The sequence below is a fragment of the Delphinapterus leucas genome, chromosome 14 (assembly GCF_059928025.1).
Source record: "Delphinapterus leucas isolate spDelLeu-1000000601 "Yukka" chromosome 14, BTC_Dleu_Yukka2, whole genome shotgun sequence".
Lineage (NCBI taxonomy): Eukaryota > Metazoa > Chordata > Mammalia > Artiodactyla > Monodontidae > Delphinapterus > Delphinapterus leucas.
In genome coordinates, this window is record NC_143142.1 from 51,226,194 (window position 1) to 51,242,969 (window position 16,776).

General features: G+C 42.6%; 1 protein-coding gene across 1 annotated transcript in view; it reads left to right on the plus strand.

The window, feature by feature from the left end:
* The window catches only part of FHOD3 (formin homology 2 domain containing 3), a 497,208-nt gene that overhangs the window by 456,630 nt on the left and 23,802 nt on the right, over positions 1-16,776 (plus strand). The window contains exons 21-22 of the mRNA XM_022587005.3: positions 2,959-3,149; positions 8,871-9,063. Coding sequence (XP_022442713.2) covers positions 2,959-3,149; positions 8,871-9,063 — 384 coding nt within the window. The remainder of the gene's footprint in view (positions 1-2,958; positions 3,150-8,870; positions 9,064-16,776) is intronic.

Consider the following 16,776-nt stretch of genomic DNA (forward strand, 5'->3'; position numbering starts at 1 on the left):
TACAGGCTTGTGCAGAGTGCTGACAAGTCACGTTAGCTTTCAGAGAGCGACAGTGAAGTGTGATCGCTGACTTGACCCCACGGCTCCAGGAGTGGAGGCAGGTGACCGTGTAGGCTCTTCTTCCTTACATTTTTACCTGCATGTATTAGTTATCTACAGCTGTGTGACAGATCACTCCAAAAGCTAGTGGGTCAGGATAATGTATTAGTTTCCTAGGGTTGTTGTAACAAAGTACCACAAACTAGGTAGCTTAGAAAAACAGAAATAATTTGTTCCCCAGTTCTGGAGGCCAGGAGTCTGATATCAAGGTGTTGGCCAGGTCAGTTTCTCTTGAGGGAGAAATCTGTGCCATGTCTCTCTCCTGGCTTCTGATGGTTTGCTGGAAATAACCCCCATCTCTGCCTTCATCTTCACATGGTGTTCTCCTTGTGTGTCTATGTCCACATTTCCCCTTCTTATAAGGATACCAGTCATATTGGATTGGGATCCACCCTACTCCATTGCAACCTCATCCTAACTTAATTAATTACATCTATAATGACCCTATTTCCCGATTAGGACACATTCTGAGGTACTGGGAGTTGGGACTTCAACATATGAATTTTGGCAATAGGAAACATTATTTCATGAGTGGTTCTGTCTCAGGTTCTCTCCTGGGGTTTCAGTCAACATGTCAGCTGAGGCTGCAGTCATCGAAGGCTCGACTGGGGCTGGGATAAGTTTTTCCCATGGTGGCTCACTCATCTGTTAGTTCTTAGAGAGAGGACTCAGTTCCTTCCCAGGTCGGGCTCTCCCAGGGCTCCTTGAATGCCCTCATGACTTCATGAAGGGCTGAGTGTCAAAGAATTTGCTGTTAAAGCACCAGACTACTCATACTGTGTGTTTTCCCTGCCCCATCCCTTCTGCAGCCCTGGCTCTCGTCCCTGAGTTGGCCCACTCCACCCCAGACTAACTTGATAAGACTTGACTACCTCACAGCACAGTTCCATGTCCTCCTACACACGGAAGGTGGCCCATGTGGAGCAGTCCTCAGGAGAGGGCTTCCTGGTGAGGACTTCTTTCTCACAACAGAAGGCCAGGCCAGCTCTCTCCCTGGGGTGGATTTTTTTAGGATCAAACCTAGGCTTAAGGCATGACGGTTGAGAACTTAGACTCTGGAGCCAGAGGGATGTGGGTTCAAATCCCAGCTCTACCACTAACCAGCTGTGTGGCCTCTCACAAGTTCCTTAACCTTTCTGTGCAACAGTTTCTCCCCCATGAAGTGGGGCCAGTTACAGAATCTGAGGCCATGAAGTAACTGTGAAGACTCAGATCATGGTGGTTTCGTCAGCCCCAGGAGACAGCCAGCTGAGGCAGCCTTCTAGGTCTCCTCAAAAGATGCTACATTAAGCTCCACCCTCAAACACCTTTCGGTCAAAGGCTCTCCACCTGGTTTCCATTGGCAGTGAGGTCACTCTTTTCTGCCACTACCTTTAAAGGCTCACAGTGGATTCTCTTCCCTGAAAACCATCTCTAAGGTGGTTTCTGCCCGACCGCTCTGTGTCCACTGCAGTGCTGGGCAGGCGTCACCTGGTTAGACTGTACCAAGCTGCTCAGTACATTCCGAGCTGAACTGAAGTTACTACACTTATTAAAGTTATTACAGATATTGCGGATCAAGGTTGCTGCTAGATGCAAATGAGGACAGATGGCGAAGCTATGATTAGACCTCTTACAACTGGCATCAAACCTCCGACTTGGCCTCCTCCATTGTCTTTCTCAGGGTGGGGCTGGAGGTCTGAGGTCACTCCAGCCAGTCCCCTTGGGCACTTGCCTCCAAGCCTTGCTCTGGTGACCACAGTCACGGCATCTAAGCGATGGCGGCTTACCTCTCCCCACCTTCTCTTTCTCCTCCTGACCTTTGTTTGCCAGGCTCTCGCCCTTTCCCACCATCTCTCACTCTCCATCCACCTCAGTTCCCTCCCTTCAGCTCACCAGTTTATCTATTTCTTCCTCCCCTCCTGGTCTTTTCAGTTTCTTTCCCCTATCTCACATCTCCCTCCATTAAATACCCTCAAGTGTATTATTTCACGGCTAACTCTCTGATTCCCATAATTTTTAGTCTAGAAATTCCATCAAAGCATTCTTTTAGAAAGCTTCATCTCAGTCCGCTTTAGTCAATCTAAGTTGGTCCCACTTCCCTGAAGAGCAAAGTGAATGTTCTGTCACATCTGTTCTTTGCACACGTGGTTTGCATCTGCTGGCAGATGGGATGGACCACACACCCCGATACTCACCCAGACACAGAGGCCTGGTGGGTTCTGTACATACTCAGAGCTCGGTGACCACCTGTCTGTACTATGAGCCTCCTTGGGAACAGCAAGTTGGTCTCTTTATGCATTGATCTTTGTCTTCTTCATACCTGGGAGGGGGACCGGCATGCACTGGTTTTTCCCTGAGTGTTGTTTGAATGAGAGAATGAATGGATAAATAATTTGTCACACAATGTAAAAATGATCATGGTGAAGAGAAGCTCTGGCTGTCCCTTAACTGGCCCCAGCATATCAAGGCCATCCATGTAGGACTATGGTGCATTCCTCCAACCTCAAGTGAAATATCTAAAGAAAAAGAGAGCTCTGAAAAATTTTATGAGATATCTGCTCAGTTCATCTTGTACTAGATTCCTTGATATCATGTTTTAATTTACAGTTCCCAAAGACTTTCTTAAGATTTCTTTCCAAATACGGCAAAAAAAAAAAAAAAGGTGACACTGCGTTGAGTTCATTTGGAGAAGTTTTATCACTAAATAATTTGATGTCAAGACATGTGGATAATTTTTAGGCCATAAATATGTTTGTATTTCAAGATGTAAATTGGGTTTTGATGTTTGTTTCTTCCCAGAGGCAGTTCGGTTTCCTGGGTCAGGTTGATGTCCGGTTATTTCACTGCATTTGGTAATGTTCTCTCTCTGATTTTCAGGTTGACTTTGATCAACTTCAGGATAATTTATGTCAGATGGAGAGACGATGCAAAGCTTCGTGGGATCACCTCAAGGCAATTGCAAAACATGAAATGAAACCAGTTTTAAAACAACGAATGTCAGAGTTCCTAAAAGACTGTGCAGAGAGAATTATAATTTTAAAGATTGTCCATAGAAGAATAATTAACAGGTGAGTGGATTGAGGAGCTTATGCAAACATCAGCAAAATGACATGTTGAAGATATTCTGCAAACCAAGACCTGAAGGTTAAATTTACTAACATCGTCCTGTAAATTCTTGGTACATAGCAAGTGCACCTTTGATGGACTTTTTTGTTTCATGAGTACTTAATTTTTCTCAGACACACACACACACCCACCAATAATATGATGCTGTTGAATCTTGAGATGGGAAGGAATCTCAGAGACGCTGTCATCCACAAATCCTACTCGATCAGGAATTGCATCTGTAAGATCTCTGGCAAGTTGGCCCCTGTATCTTTGCATCTGCCTGAACAGTTCTGCCTACAGAAAGTACATATCCTTGGAAGGCAGCTTGACTTGTTAGGAAGGTTCCTTCCTCATATCAAGCACGGCCTGCCTTCTGAGACCTTTCTCTCATCGATTCTCGGACGGCTGCTGTGTGCTGCAGCCCTCCTAGAGACAGCCTGGGTCCCACCGTGGGTCCCATCCTCTGGATCAGCCTTCCTGATGGCTGATCCAGAGGATGATATGGGTCCTCTTGGATCCTGGGAGACACATCAGTGATGTGTCAGGCCTTGCCTGACTACAAGGAGGCTGGCTGGGGTCTGGGACAGCTCCATGTCTGTCTAGGGCCGTCTCCCTTGTAAGTGGTGGCAGCACCAGGACTAGGTCTTCCAACTCCCCAGGTCAAGCCGTTTCCTACTAGGCATCCCCCACTTTCTTCCCCTTTGTCTTGTCACAGAACGTGGTTGCAGGTCCCTCACCCTGGCCTCTGGGTCTGCGTGCTCTGTGCTGGGCCTTGCACCTTGGTGAGCAAATGTTTAGGCCTACAGGCCGCGGTTTCCCTGGAGCAGGTGTTTTCTGATAACAGATCCTCTGAAACAGGCCTCCTTGCAATTCTGTTAAGGGAGCCCTCCCTTGGGGTCATCTAAACCACAGGCTTTCCCCAGAGAACTGCTCTTCAAGCCCACTCCCACTCTTGTGCTTGAGTACTTGATTATTATTTTTAAACAAATGTGTGGTATTTTCATTTATCCCTGTACATTTCACATTTTTTATTATTTTTTTCTCTTCCCCCCCGCCCCGTACTCTGTCTTTCCTTCCTTCCTTCACCTTTCTTGAACCCATACAGAACTTTTAAAGCACCTCATTCTCTTGTCTGCCTGTGAGCCCTCTCTCGGCTTGTGTCACGTGCTATTTGGGTGATCATACCTCCTGGGTCTTGATCCAGACTTTTCTGGGCGGGGGGTGGTGAGGGTAGTCTTTAAATGTTAGACTGGATAGGAATAAGGAACAGATCTTCCCTCCACGTTGACAACTAACCATTACTCAGTACTTTTGGAATTTAGTTGTTCAACTGTAAATCCCCCTCCCTGTACTTCATCTGGACCTCACAGCTGCCTTCGGGGTAGGAGGATCTTATCAGAGATTTTGTCAAATTTCTCACTACAAGCAAAGTACACCCTGCTTTTAACATGACTGAAAAGGGGAGACAGAGAGTGTAAGCTGCTTTGGCCCTCCAGGCTTTGTATGATACAAGCAATTTCCAACTTAAAACTACTCAAATAAACAAATAGTTTCCATTTGGAATGGCAGGAAACTGGAGCAGTTTTATGAAAGTCTTGTAAAGTTATTATGCCTGGTCACAGTAACCATCTTATCCCAGACAGTTTAAGACTCAGCTTGGTGATATATCTGTTCCTTAAGCTAGTGTGTGTGTGTGTGTGTGTGTGTGTGTGTGTGTGTGTGTGTGTGTGTGTGGCATGTGCGAATATGTATGTTATGCATATGGTGTTTGCTCTGATTGTCCTTTTCTCCCTGGTAAGCTGGTTGCCCAGATGCTGGTTGCTCTTGTGTGACCTGGATCCCTGATGCTCTTTATTGGACACCCGTCTGGCTGCCCACCTTCTTTGCTCCCCTCTGTCATGGAGCTAATGGGGGCAGGTGCTTCCAGCTCCCTTTCCTATCTGACGCCCCCCCTCCCCCCGCTTAGTGACTCCAGTGACCCCTCTTAATAAAGGAGCAGAAAAAAGAACTTAGACAATTCTCTTTAGGCAAAATCTGACTTTCAAACTGTTGCCTGGCTAAGAACATCTTGCTCTGGATGTCCAAACCTGCAGAGTAACCTGCCCTTTTGCATTGCTGCAGTGAGAGCCAGTCCCACTCCGTGGATGTACAAACTGATTGCCAATTCCCATGGAGCCACTGGGCTGCAGTTACACCATGGCAGGCACTGCAGAGGGGACCAGGTGAGAGTGGGGAGAAATGCCTTCCTGGGAGGCATGGAGAACTACAGCAAGGACCTGGCATTCCTCGGGGAGAGACAGGTGGAAAACAAGCGAACACCCACACTGGCTTCCCCCCGGTGCCCCCAAATCCACCCCTCCGGGCCAGACACCCTACTCAGTGGCACACATGAGGAGAAGGGCGGAAGGTGGAACATATCACAGATGTTTGGCTTGTGCCTCACGACACTGATGAGGGGAACCAGCCCCTCCATAACCGTAAGACCTTCTTGTCATGTGTTATTAAAGTTACAAACTCAACTAACAAAAGTCCCTTAAATGTTTTACTCCCTTAAAGGCACACCCACTTTATTCTTCTGAAGGAATGCCACAGTTTCTTTCCTCTCAAAGGTACATCTGAATCTTTTTTCAGGTGTGAATTTTACTTGCTGCTTATTACTGCCCTGTTTACAAAATATATACAGTAAGTCCCCTACATACAAATGAGTTCCGTTCCGAGTGTGCATTCCTAAGTCCAGTTTGTTCGTTAAGTCCAACAAAGTTAGCCTAGGTACCCAACTAACACAATCGGCTATATAGTACTGTACCGTAATAGGCTTATAATACTTTTCACACAAATAATACATACATAAAAAACAAACACAAAGAACAAAGAAAACACTTTTAATCCTACAGTACAGTACCTTGAAAAGTAAAATAGTACAGTACAACAGCCTGCGTACAGGGGCTGGCACGCATGTTCGCAACTTTGAGAGCAACTTGAAGGTTTGTGTGTAGGGGACTTACTGTACTTGAATCATATCTCCAACTTATATGTTAAGATTGGATCCCCTCTAGATAAAAACAATGTTCTGGAAAGCAGAGGATAAGGAATCTTGAGTAGTACTTATGTATAAAAGAGGACCCAGCTGTGGGCTGATTGATCCTCCCTTGATTCCTCTTACACACAGATATTGAGTAGTGATAAGTGGCAATACATGTGTATATTACACTATCCTATCCTAATATGTATAATATCATGCCATATCTCCAGTATATAATATCAGGTAGTAATAAGAGCCAGGAAGAAAAATTAAGAGTGTAAATGGGATAGGGAGTGATAAGGACATGCTGTTTTATGTAGGGCAGTTAGGGGAGGCTTCTCTGAGGAGGTGATATTTGGACAGAGACTTGTGGGGTAAGAGAGCCATCCAGGCAGCTGTCTGTGGCAAGAATGTTCTGGGCGTAGGGAAGAGCTAGCACTGGGTGCCTTGTTAGGGCCTGTGGTCCTCCCAGTGGAGTGGCCACCCCACCCCTCCTTAGAGTCCCTGCAGGCTCTCAGCTCAGCTGTGTCCCCCGAGGGTCCCCTACACACCACACTGGGGGCCTGAGGCCCTGAGGTGGGCTTGTTCAAGGAATCACCAGGAGTCCAGTGTGTCTGGCGTCCTAGGCAATGAGGTCAGAGAGGTAGCAGGGCCAGTTTTGTGTGGATACACCACATATTGTTTATTCATCTGTTGTTGGACATTTGGGTTGTTTCCACTTTTTGGCTATTGTGAATGATGCTGCCATGGAATTTGTGTAGGTTTTGTGTGGACCCATAGTTTCATTTCTTTTGAGTATATGTGTAGGAATGAAATTGCTAGGTCATAGGTTAACTCTGTGTTTAACTCTTTAGAACTGTGTCTTTTCAACCACAGCTGAACCATTTTGTGTTCCCACCAGTACTGTGTGAGGGTTTCAATTTCTCTACATCCTCACCAACACTTGTTATTGTCTGTCTTTTTTACTACAGCCATTGTAGTGATTGTGAAGTGGTGTCTGAATGTGGTTTTGATTTGCATTCCCCTAATGACTAATGGTGTTGAGCATCTTTTCATGTACTTATTAGCTGTTTGCCAATAATCTTTTTGGAAAGGTCTGTTCAAATCTTTTGTCCATTTTTATTTGTCTTTTTAGTGTTGAGTAGTAAGATTTATGTATATATTCTGGATACAAACCCCTTATCAGACGTGATTTGCAAATATTTTCTCCCATTCTTTGGGTTGTCTTTTCAATCTTGAGAGTATCCTTTGAAGCACAAAAGTTTTTGATTTTGATGAAGTCCAGTTTATTTTTTTTCTTTGGGTGCTTATGCTTTTGGTATCATATCTAAGAAATCATTTTCTAATCCAAACTCGTGAAAAGTTATACGTTATGTTTTCTTCTGAGTTTTATAGTTTTAGCTAGCATTTTTGGTTTTAAACAGCATTTTTTATCCCCCTTTAAATGCATGTCATATGCTTTCCTTTAGTATTTTTCACAAAAAGAATGAGCCACTGTCCTTCATTTGAAAAATAAACCAAACCCCTATTCAAGCTGTACAAATAAGAGTGATCAGAAAAGTTTTTTTTATACAATTAATGGTATCAGTTATATAATACTGTTTATTCAACATAAAAATTATACTCTGTCTCCTACTATCTTCTTTCTCATTTCCTTAATACCTAAAAATTGGGAACTTCTTTGTTCATTTAATTTCTTTTCCAAAAGTTTTAAGTAGATAGAATCCAGTAATTTTTAATTTATATACTAAATAGCTGAAATAAATTGATTTAGGCCTGCTTGTTTGTTGTGTCCTAATTAAATTAAGATTGCATGTAATATTGCAAGAAAATATTTCAAAATATTTACTTTAAGCATCTTTTTACAAGTCACGAATTAACATGTTATTCAAAATATGTTCATGTCAATTCCACGTATTCATTAAAGTGGGTTCCCAAAAAATTGCTAAGCAACATTTCTTTATCCCTTATTCAGTTTTCGTATGATCTAGAAACTATGCAATCTTTTTCTTAAAATAGTACTTTATCATTTTTCTTATAAAAGTGTTACACACCAGTTTTGGGACTTTCCTGGTGGCGCAGTGGTTAAGAAAACGCCTGCCAATGCAGGGGACACGGGTTCGAGCCCTGGTCCGGAAAGATCCCACATGTCACAGAGCAACTAAGCCCGTGCGCCACAACTACTGAGCCTGTGCTCTAGAGCCCGCGAGCCACAAATACTGAAGCCCGTGCACCTAGAGCCTGTGCTTCGCAACAAGAGAAGCCACTGCAAGGAGAAGCCCGCACACCGCAATGAAGAGTAGCCCGCACTCACTACAACTAGAGAAAGCCTGTGCGCAGTAATGAAGACCCAGTGTAGCCAAAAATAAATAAAGAAATAAATTTATTAAAAGAAAAAGGTTTACACCCCAGTTTTAAAAGACATTAAAACACAGATAAGCACGAAGAAATCCCTGAAATCCCCTGAAATCCCACCACCTTTGTCAGTAAGAAAGTGAGTTGAACTTGATTTCTGGCTGCATTTTCATTCTTCAACCTCAGAGCCCCAAGAATGAAGAGCAGTGTCTTTGGCTGATTGGTTTTTTACTGAAAGTTTGCAGGCAACTGATTTTTGTTCCTTAAACCTGAAGCCCTTGCCACCGTTGTTTCTTCACTGCAGGTTCCACTCCTTTCTGCTCTTTATGGGTCACCCACCTTATGCGATTCGGGAAGTGAACATAAACAAGTTCTGTAGGATCATCAGTGAGTTTGCACTGGAGTATCGCACCACCAGGGAAAGAGTTTTGCAGCAGAAACAGAAACGGGCCAACCACAGAGAGAGAAATAAGACCCGAGGGAAGATGATCACTGATGTAAGTTTCATGAAACCAGTTTCTTTATTTCATTTCTTCTGAAAGTCCGATCAACCATAAACCTCTCTACAGGGGCTTCCCTGGCGGCCCAGTGGTTAAGACTCCACGCTTCCACTGCAGGGGGCACGGGTTCAATCCCTGGTCAGGGAACTAAGATCCTGCATGCCGCGCAGCACAGCCAAAAAAAGAAAACAAAAACATAGAACTAAGATATAAATTAAGGATGCGTGGCTGGTAGGAGGAACTTTAACCCACCACACAATTAATTAACTTGGTGTGTTGTATGATACTGATGACTTTAAATGCTTGATTCCATTTTCAACCTTTGCGATGTGGATAGAATGGAAGAGGAGAAGAAAAAATGCAAGAGGCCCGCGTACAGCAAAAAAAATAAAATACAAAAGATAACGGCACTTATAACAGGAAGACAAATGTACTGATTTGGGAATTGATTCAGGGTTTTAATAAGCACAATGATACTATGTAACCAATCAGCTGACACGTGGACCACCCATTCTAGGCATCCGAATGGAGAAATAATTGATGTGGTTGCTCAAAGACATAATCTGATGGGCTCTTGGCAGTCCCTTGAGTTCGAGGGTATCAGGGTGGAAGGAGAGCCCAGAGGACAGTGAATTCATTCAGCAGGAGTTCCCAATAGCCCCTTGGGGGGGCCCTGCACACTTGCATGCCTCCCCTGCTCCTGGGCTCTTCCCCCATCTCTTCTGCTTCAGCCCTGAGCCCACCCACACCACGGGTGCAGTGGGAAAACATCAGATGGGAGATGCTTTGTAAGTGGAAGGCAAAGCAATGCATGAGGATGCCAGAGACAGACAAAGACACACAGTGCAGATGCCTCTCTAACGAGCCTTTATGAAGTTTAGCCCATCTTTGTATATATCTGAGCGTCACATTGCCTCTCAGTGATCCAGGGACTGGATAGGCAAAGGAGTAAGCCATAGGGAGTGGCATCATCCTGGGGTTGCAAACCTCTGCCGGACCCAAGTCAGGCAGATTTCTTCCGGGAGGAATAAAATCACTTAAGAACTCACTGAGGCTGCCTTATGTGCCAGACGGTTGTTCACACTGTAGGAAAAACAGAAGACAGATGGTTACTATCCACGTTCCTGAGGGTGTAACTTTCTTGGATGCATTACAATTTTGTTACCATTTTAAGGCATTTCTAAGGAGAACCAGGGACTAATCCCCTCACCATTCACCCCACCCTTGATCCCTTGTTTCCTTGGAATTTTCTGGACCCTTAGGGAGCGCTCAGATCACTTTTCTGCAGAAGGGACCCTTTCTACAGACTGTTCTGAAGGCCAGTGCCATCAGCTGAGTCTTCTCTCTCCTCTCCTGAAATCTGGGTTCAATCGGATCTTCAGCTTCCTGGAGGACAACAACTAAGGAAGCAAACTGAATCCATTTGGGCAAACTATAGCCCACATTTCATTCCAAAGTATTATTTTTAAAAGTTTTAAAAGGGAAGTGCTTATGTTTGTGGAAATGAAACATACTGGAGGGTGAAAAATACAAGACCAATATGCATATGCTTATAGTTATGAAAACACACCAGAATTTCTTGCCAAATTCTTGAGATTTTTTACAGATCCCACTAATTTTTAAGTTCTGTCCTTCTCTGAAAATATTCAGTATTACTATTTATAAACAGGGGTAAATGTTTCTAGAACTGGATTCAAAAATACTTAAATTCTCATTAAAGTCTGGACAGTGCAGGCTTTTTTAGGGTTCATCCTCAAGGTAGTCCCTGTTTTTAGTGGTCCAAGTGGCACCATTCATGTAGAGAGATTGCCATCTGCTGGAAAATTAGGACACTGTCACCCGAAGCAAAGTACTGAGCTTCAAGTTTTTCCAGCTCTCAATTAGGCGCCTATAGTGTGCCCAGAAAGCGGCACAGGGCACCTAGGAAGATGTGAGTGCAATAACAGACAAGCTTGTACCCCAAAGATGTCATGATCTGGGTAGAAAACAACATATATGCACAACTTAGACCACTGAAAACAAAACCACGCAATAGAGAATCACGGAGCCCCTGAGCATTAGAGCTGGAAGTGATTTTTAGAGACAACTGTAGTAAGTCATTTTTAATATAGATGCTGAATAATGATGGTGGAAGTGGTTGCGATTAAACAGAGATGACTTTAGAAAAAACATTATTTTATAAGACACAGAGAAGTCTGGGTAAAATCTGAAGACCCTACATTCGTAGCCCCACATCTGCTTTTGTGTGCCTGTCTTTCCTCTTCTTTCTCTGTTTCTGAATATGCAGAAGGCTTCCTTTCTTACAATCCAGGAGTCCTGCCATGTAAGGTTCAGTGAGAAACTAAGTCATTCCTTGTTCCTTGTGGCCCAAACTAGTTCCAGGCAAAATGGTGACACAGACAAGGCAGCACAAGGTAAGTGTGGCCTTTTCTGCTGTCATCACACCCCAGATGAGTGGTGAGAATGCAGGCTATCCATCCAAGGATTCCCACAGCCCAGCCAAGGACCATGGTCATCCTGGGTGAGACTTAATCTCTCCCAACCCCAGCTTCCTTTTCTATGAAAATGAAATGCCAGTGACTGGGGAATATCAAGAGGGCTAGAGATTTGTATGTGCAGCACCTTGCATGTGTGTAATGGCCAACAAAATGCCAGCCATCTGGTGAAATAAAGAAGCTCTAAGGTTGAAGATGGTGGAGTAGAAGGACGTGCTCTCACTCTCTCTTGTGAGAACACCAGAATCACAACTAACTGCTGAACAATCATCGACAGGAAGACACTGGAACCCATCGAAAAAGATACCCCACATCCAAAGACAAAGGAGAAGCCACAATGAGATGGTAGGAGGGGCGCAATCACAATAAAATCAAAGCCCATAACTGCTTGGTGGGTGACCCACAAACTGGAGAAACTTATACCACAGAAGTCCACTGGAGTGAAGGTTCTGGGCCCCTGGTCAGGCTTCCCAATCTGGGGGTCTGTCAACGGGAGGAGGAATTCCTAGAGAATCAGACTTTGAAAGCTAGAGGGATTTGATTGCAGGACTTGGACAGGACTGGGGGAAACAGAGACTCCACTCTTGGAGGGCACACACAAAGTAGTGTGCACATCAGAACCCAGGGGAAGGAGCAGTGACCTCACAGGAGACTGAACCAGACCTACCTGCTAGTGTTGGAGGGTCTCCTGCAGAGGTGGGGGATGGCTGTGGCTCACCGTGAGGACAAGGACACTGGCAGCAAATGTTCTGGGAAGTACTCCTTGGCGTGAGCCCTCCTGGAGTCCAACATTAGCCCCACCACAGAGCCTGGTAGGCTGCAGTGTTGGGTGGCCTCAGGCCAAACAACCAACACGAGGGAACCCAGCCCCACCCATTGATAGTCAAGTGGATTAAAGTTTTACTGAGCTCTGCCCACCAGAGCAACACCCAGCTCTACCTACCACCATTCCCTCCCATCAGGAAACTTGCACAAGCCTCTTAGATAGCCTCATCCACCAGAGGGCAGACAGCAGAAGCAAGAAGAACTACAATCCTGCAGCCTGTGGAACAAAAACCACATTCACAGAAAGATAAACAGGATGAAAAGACAGAGGGCTATGTATCAGATCAAGGAACAAGATAAAACTCCAGAAAAGCAACTAAATGAAGTGAAGATAGGCAACCTTCCAAAAAAAAAATTCAGAATAATGATAGTGAAGATGATCCAGGATCTCGGAAAAAGAAGGGAGGCAAAGGTTGAGAATGTGTAAGAAATGTTTAACAGAGACCTAGAAGAATTAAAGAACAAACAAACAGAGACGAACAATACAATAACTAAAATGAAAACTACACTAGAAGGAATCAATAGCAGAATAACTGAGGCAGAAGAACAGATAAGTGACCTGGAAGACAGAATGGTGGAATTCACTGCTGCAGAACAGAATAAAGAAAAAAGTACCAAAAGAAATGAAGAAAGCCTAAGAGACCACTGGGAAAACATTAAATGCAAAAACATTCACATTATAGGGGCCCCAGAAGGAGAAGAAAGAGAGAAAGGACCCAAGAAAATATTTGAGGAGATTATAGTTGAACGCTTCCCTAACATGGGAAAGGAAATAGCCACTCAAGTCCAGGAAGCACAGAGAGTCCCAGGCAGGATAAACCCAAGGAGAAACACGCTGAAACACATAGTAATCAAATTGACAAAAATTAAAGACGAAGAAAACTTACTGAAAGCAACAAGGGAAAAACGACAAATAACATACAAGAGAACTCCCATAAGGTTAACTGCTGATTTCTCAGCAGAAACTCTACAAGCCAGAAGGGAGTGGCATGATATACTTAAAGTGATGAAAGGGAAGAACGTACAACTGAGATTGCTCTACCCAGCAAGGATCTCATTGAGATTTGACAGAGAAATCAAAAGCTCTACACACAAGCAAAAGCTAAGAGAATTCAGCACCACCAAACCAGCTCTACAACAAATGCTAAAGGAACTCCTCTAAGTGGGAAACACAAGAGAAGAAAAGGACTTACAAAAACAAACCCATAACAATTAAGAAAATGCTAATAGGAACATACATTTCGATATTACCTTAAATATGAATGGATTAAATGCTCCAGTCAAAAGACACAGGCTCGCTGAATGGATACAAAAGCAAGACCCATATATATGCTGTCTACAAGAGACCCACTTCAGACCTAGGGACACATACAGAATGAAAGTGAGGGGATGGAAAAAGATATTCCATGCAAACGGAAATCAAAAGAAAGTTAGAGTAGCAATACTCATAGCAGATAAAATAGACTTTAAAATAAAGCATGTTACCAGAGACAAGGAAGGACACTACATAATGATCAAGGGATCAATCCAAGAAGAAGATATAACAATTATAAATATATATGCACCCAACATAGGAGCACCTCAATACATAAGGCAACTGCTAACAGCTAGAAAAGAGGAAATTGACAGTAACACAATAATAGTGGGGGACTTTAAGACCTCACTTACAGCAATGGACATAGCATCCAAACATAAAATTCGTAAGTAAACACAAGCTTTAAATGACACAATAGACCAGATAGATTTAATTGATATTTATAGGACATTCCATCCAAAAACAGCAGATTACACTTTCTTTTCAAGTGCACGTGGAACATTCTCCAGGATAGATAACATCTTGCGTCACAGATCAAGCCTTGGTAAATGTAAGAAAATTGAAATCATATCAAGCATCTTTTCTGACCACAACGCTATGAGATCAGAAATCAACTACCGGGAAAAAGACGTAAAAAACACAAGCACATGGAGGCTAAACAATACATTACTAAATAACCAAGAGATCACTGAAGAAATCAAAGAGGAAATCAAAAAATACCTAGAGACAAATGTCAATGAAAACACGATGATCCAAAACCTACGGGATGCAGCAAAAACAGTTCTAAGAGGCAAGTTTACAGCAATATAAGCCTACCTCAAGAAAAAAGAAAAATCTCAAATAAACAATCTAACCTTACACCTAATGGAACTAGAGAAAGAAGAACAAACAACACCCAAAGTTAGTAGAAGGAAATAAATCATAAAGATCAGAGTCGAAATAAATGAAATAGAAACAAAGAAAACAGTAACAAAGATCAACAAAACTAAAAGCTGGTGCTTTGAGAAGATTAACAAAATTGATAAACCGTTAGCCAGACTCATCAAGAAAAGAGGGAGAGGACTCAAATCAATTAAATTAGAAATGCAAAAGGAGAAGTTACAAGAGACACCATAGATATACAAAGCATCCTAAGAGACAACTACAGCAACTCTATGCCAATAAAATGGACAACCTGGAAGAAATGGACAAATTCTTAGAAAGTTATAACCTTCCAAGACTGAACAAGGAAGAAATAGAATATATGAACAGACCAATCACAAGTAATGAAATTGAAACTGTGATTAAAAATCTTCCAACAAACAAACATCCAGAACAAGATGGCTTCACAGGTGAATTCTATCACACATTTAGAGAATAGTTAACACCCATCCTTCTCAAACTCTTCCAAAATATTGCAGAGGAAGGAACACTCCAAAACTCATTCTATGAGGCCACCATCACCCTGATACCAAAACCAGACAAAGATACTACAAAAATCCAAAATTATAGACCAATATCACTGATGAATATAGGTGCAGATATCCTCAACAAAATACTAGCAAACAGAATCCAACAACACATTAAAAGGCTCATACACCATGATCAAGTAGGATTTATCCCAGGGATGCAAGAATTCTTCAATATATGCAAATCAATCAATGTGATGCACTATATTAACAAATTGAAGAATAAAAACCATATGATCATCTCAATAGATGCAGAAAAAGCTTTTGACAAATATCAACACCCATTTATCATAAAAACTCTCCAGAAAGTAGGCATAGAGGGAACCTACTTCAACATAATAAAGGCCATACATGACAAACCCACAGCAAAGATCATTCTCAATGCTGAAAAACTGAAAGCATTTCCTCTAAGATCAGGAATAAGACAAGGATGTCCACTCTCAGCACTATTATTTAACATAGTTTTGGAAGTCCTACCCACAGCAATCAGAGAAGAAAAAGAAATAAAAGGAATACAAATTGGAAAAGAAGTAGAACTGTCACTGTTTGCAGATGACATGATACTACACATAGAGAATCCTAAAGATGCCACCAGAAAGCTACTAGAGCTAATCAATGAATTTGGTAGTGTTGCAGGATACAAAATTAATGCACAGAAATCTCTTGCATTCCTATACACTAATGATGAAAAATCTGAAAGAGAAATTAAGGAAACAGTCCTATTTACCACTGCAACAAAGAGAATAAAATACCTAGGAATAAACCTACCTAGGGAGACAAAAGACCTGTATGCAGAAAACTATAAGACACTGATGAAAGAAATTAAAGATGATACAAACAGATGGAGACATATACCATGTTCTTGGATTGGAAGAATCAATATTGTGAAAATGACTATACTACCCAAAGCAATCTAGATATTCAATGCGTTCCCTATCAAATTACCAATGGCATTTTTTACAGAACTAGAACAAAAAATCTTAAAATTTGTATGGAGACACAAAAGACCCTAAAGATCCAAAGCAGTCTTGAGGGAAAAAATGGAGCTGGAGGAATCAGACTCCCTGACTTCAGACTATACTACAAAGCTACAGTAATAAAGACAATATGGTACTGGCACAAAAACAGAAATATAGCTCAATGGAACAGGATAGAAAGCCCAGAGATAAACCCACACACCTATCGTCAACTAATCTATGACAAAGACGGCAGGGATATACAATGGAGAAAAGACAGTCTCTTCAACATGGGGTGCTGGGAAAACTGGACAGCTACATGTAAAAGAATGAAATTAGAACACTCCCTAACACCATACACAAAAATAAACTCAAAATGGATTAGAGACCTAAATGTAAGACTGGACACTATAAAACTCTTAGAGGAAAACATAGGCAGAACACTCTTTGACATAAGTCACAGCAAGATCTTTTTTGATCCACCTCCTAGAGTAATGGAAATAAAAACAAAAATAAACAAATGGGACCTAATGAAACGTAAAAGCTTTTGCAAAGCAAAGGAAAGTACAAACAAGACAAAAGGGCTTCCCCGGTGGCGCAGTGGTTGAGAGTCTGCCTGCCGATGCAGGGGACACGGGTTCGTGCCCCGGTCCGGGAAGATCCCACATGCT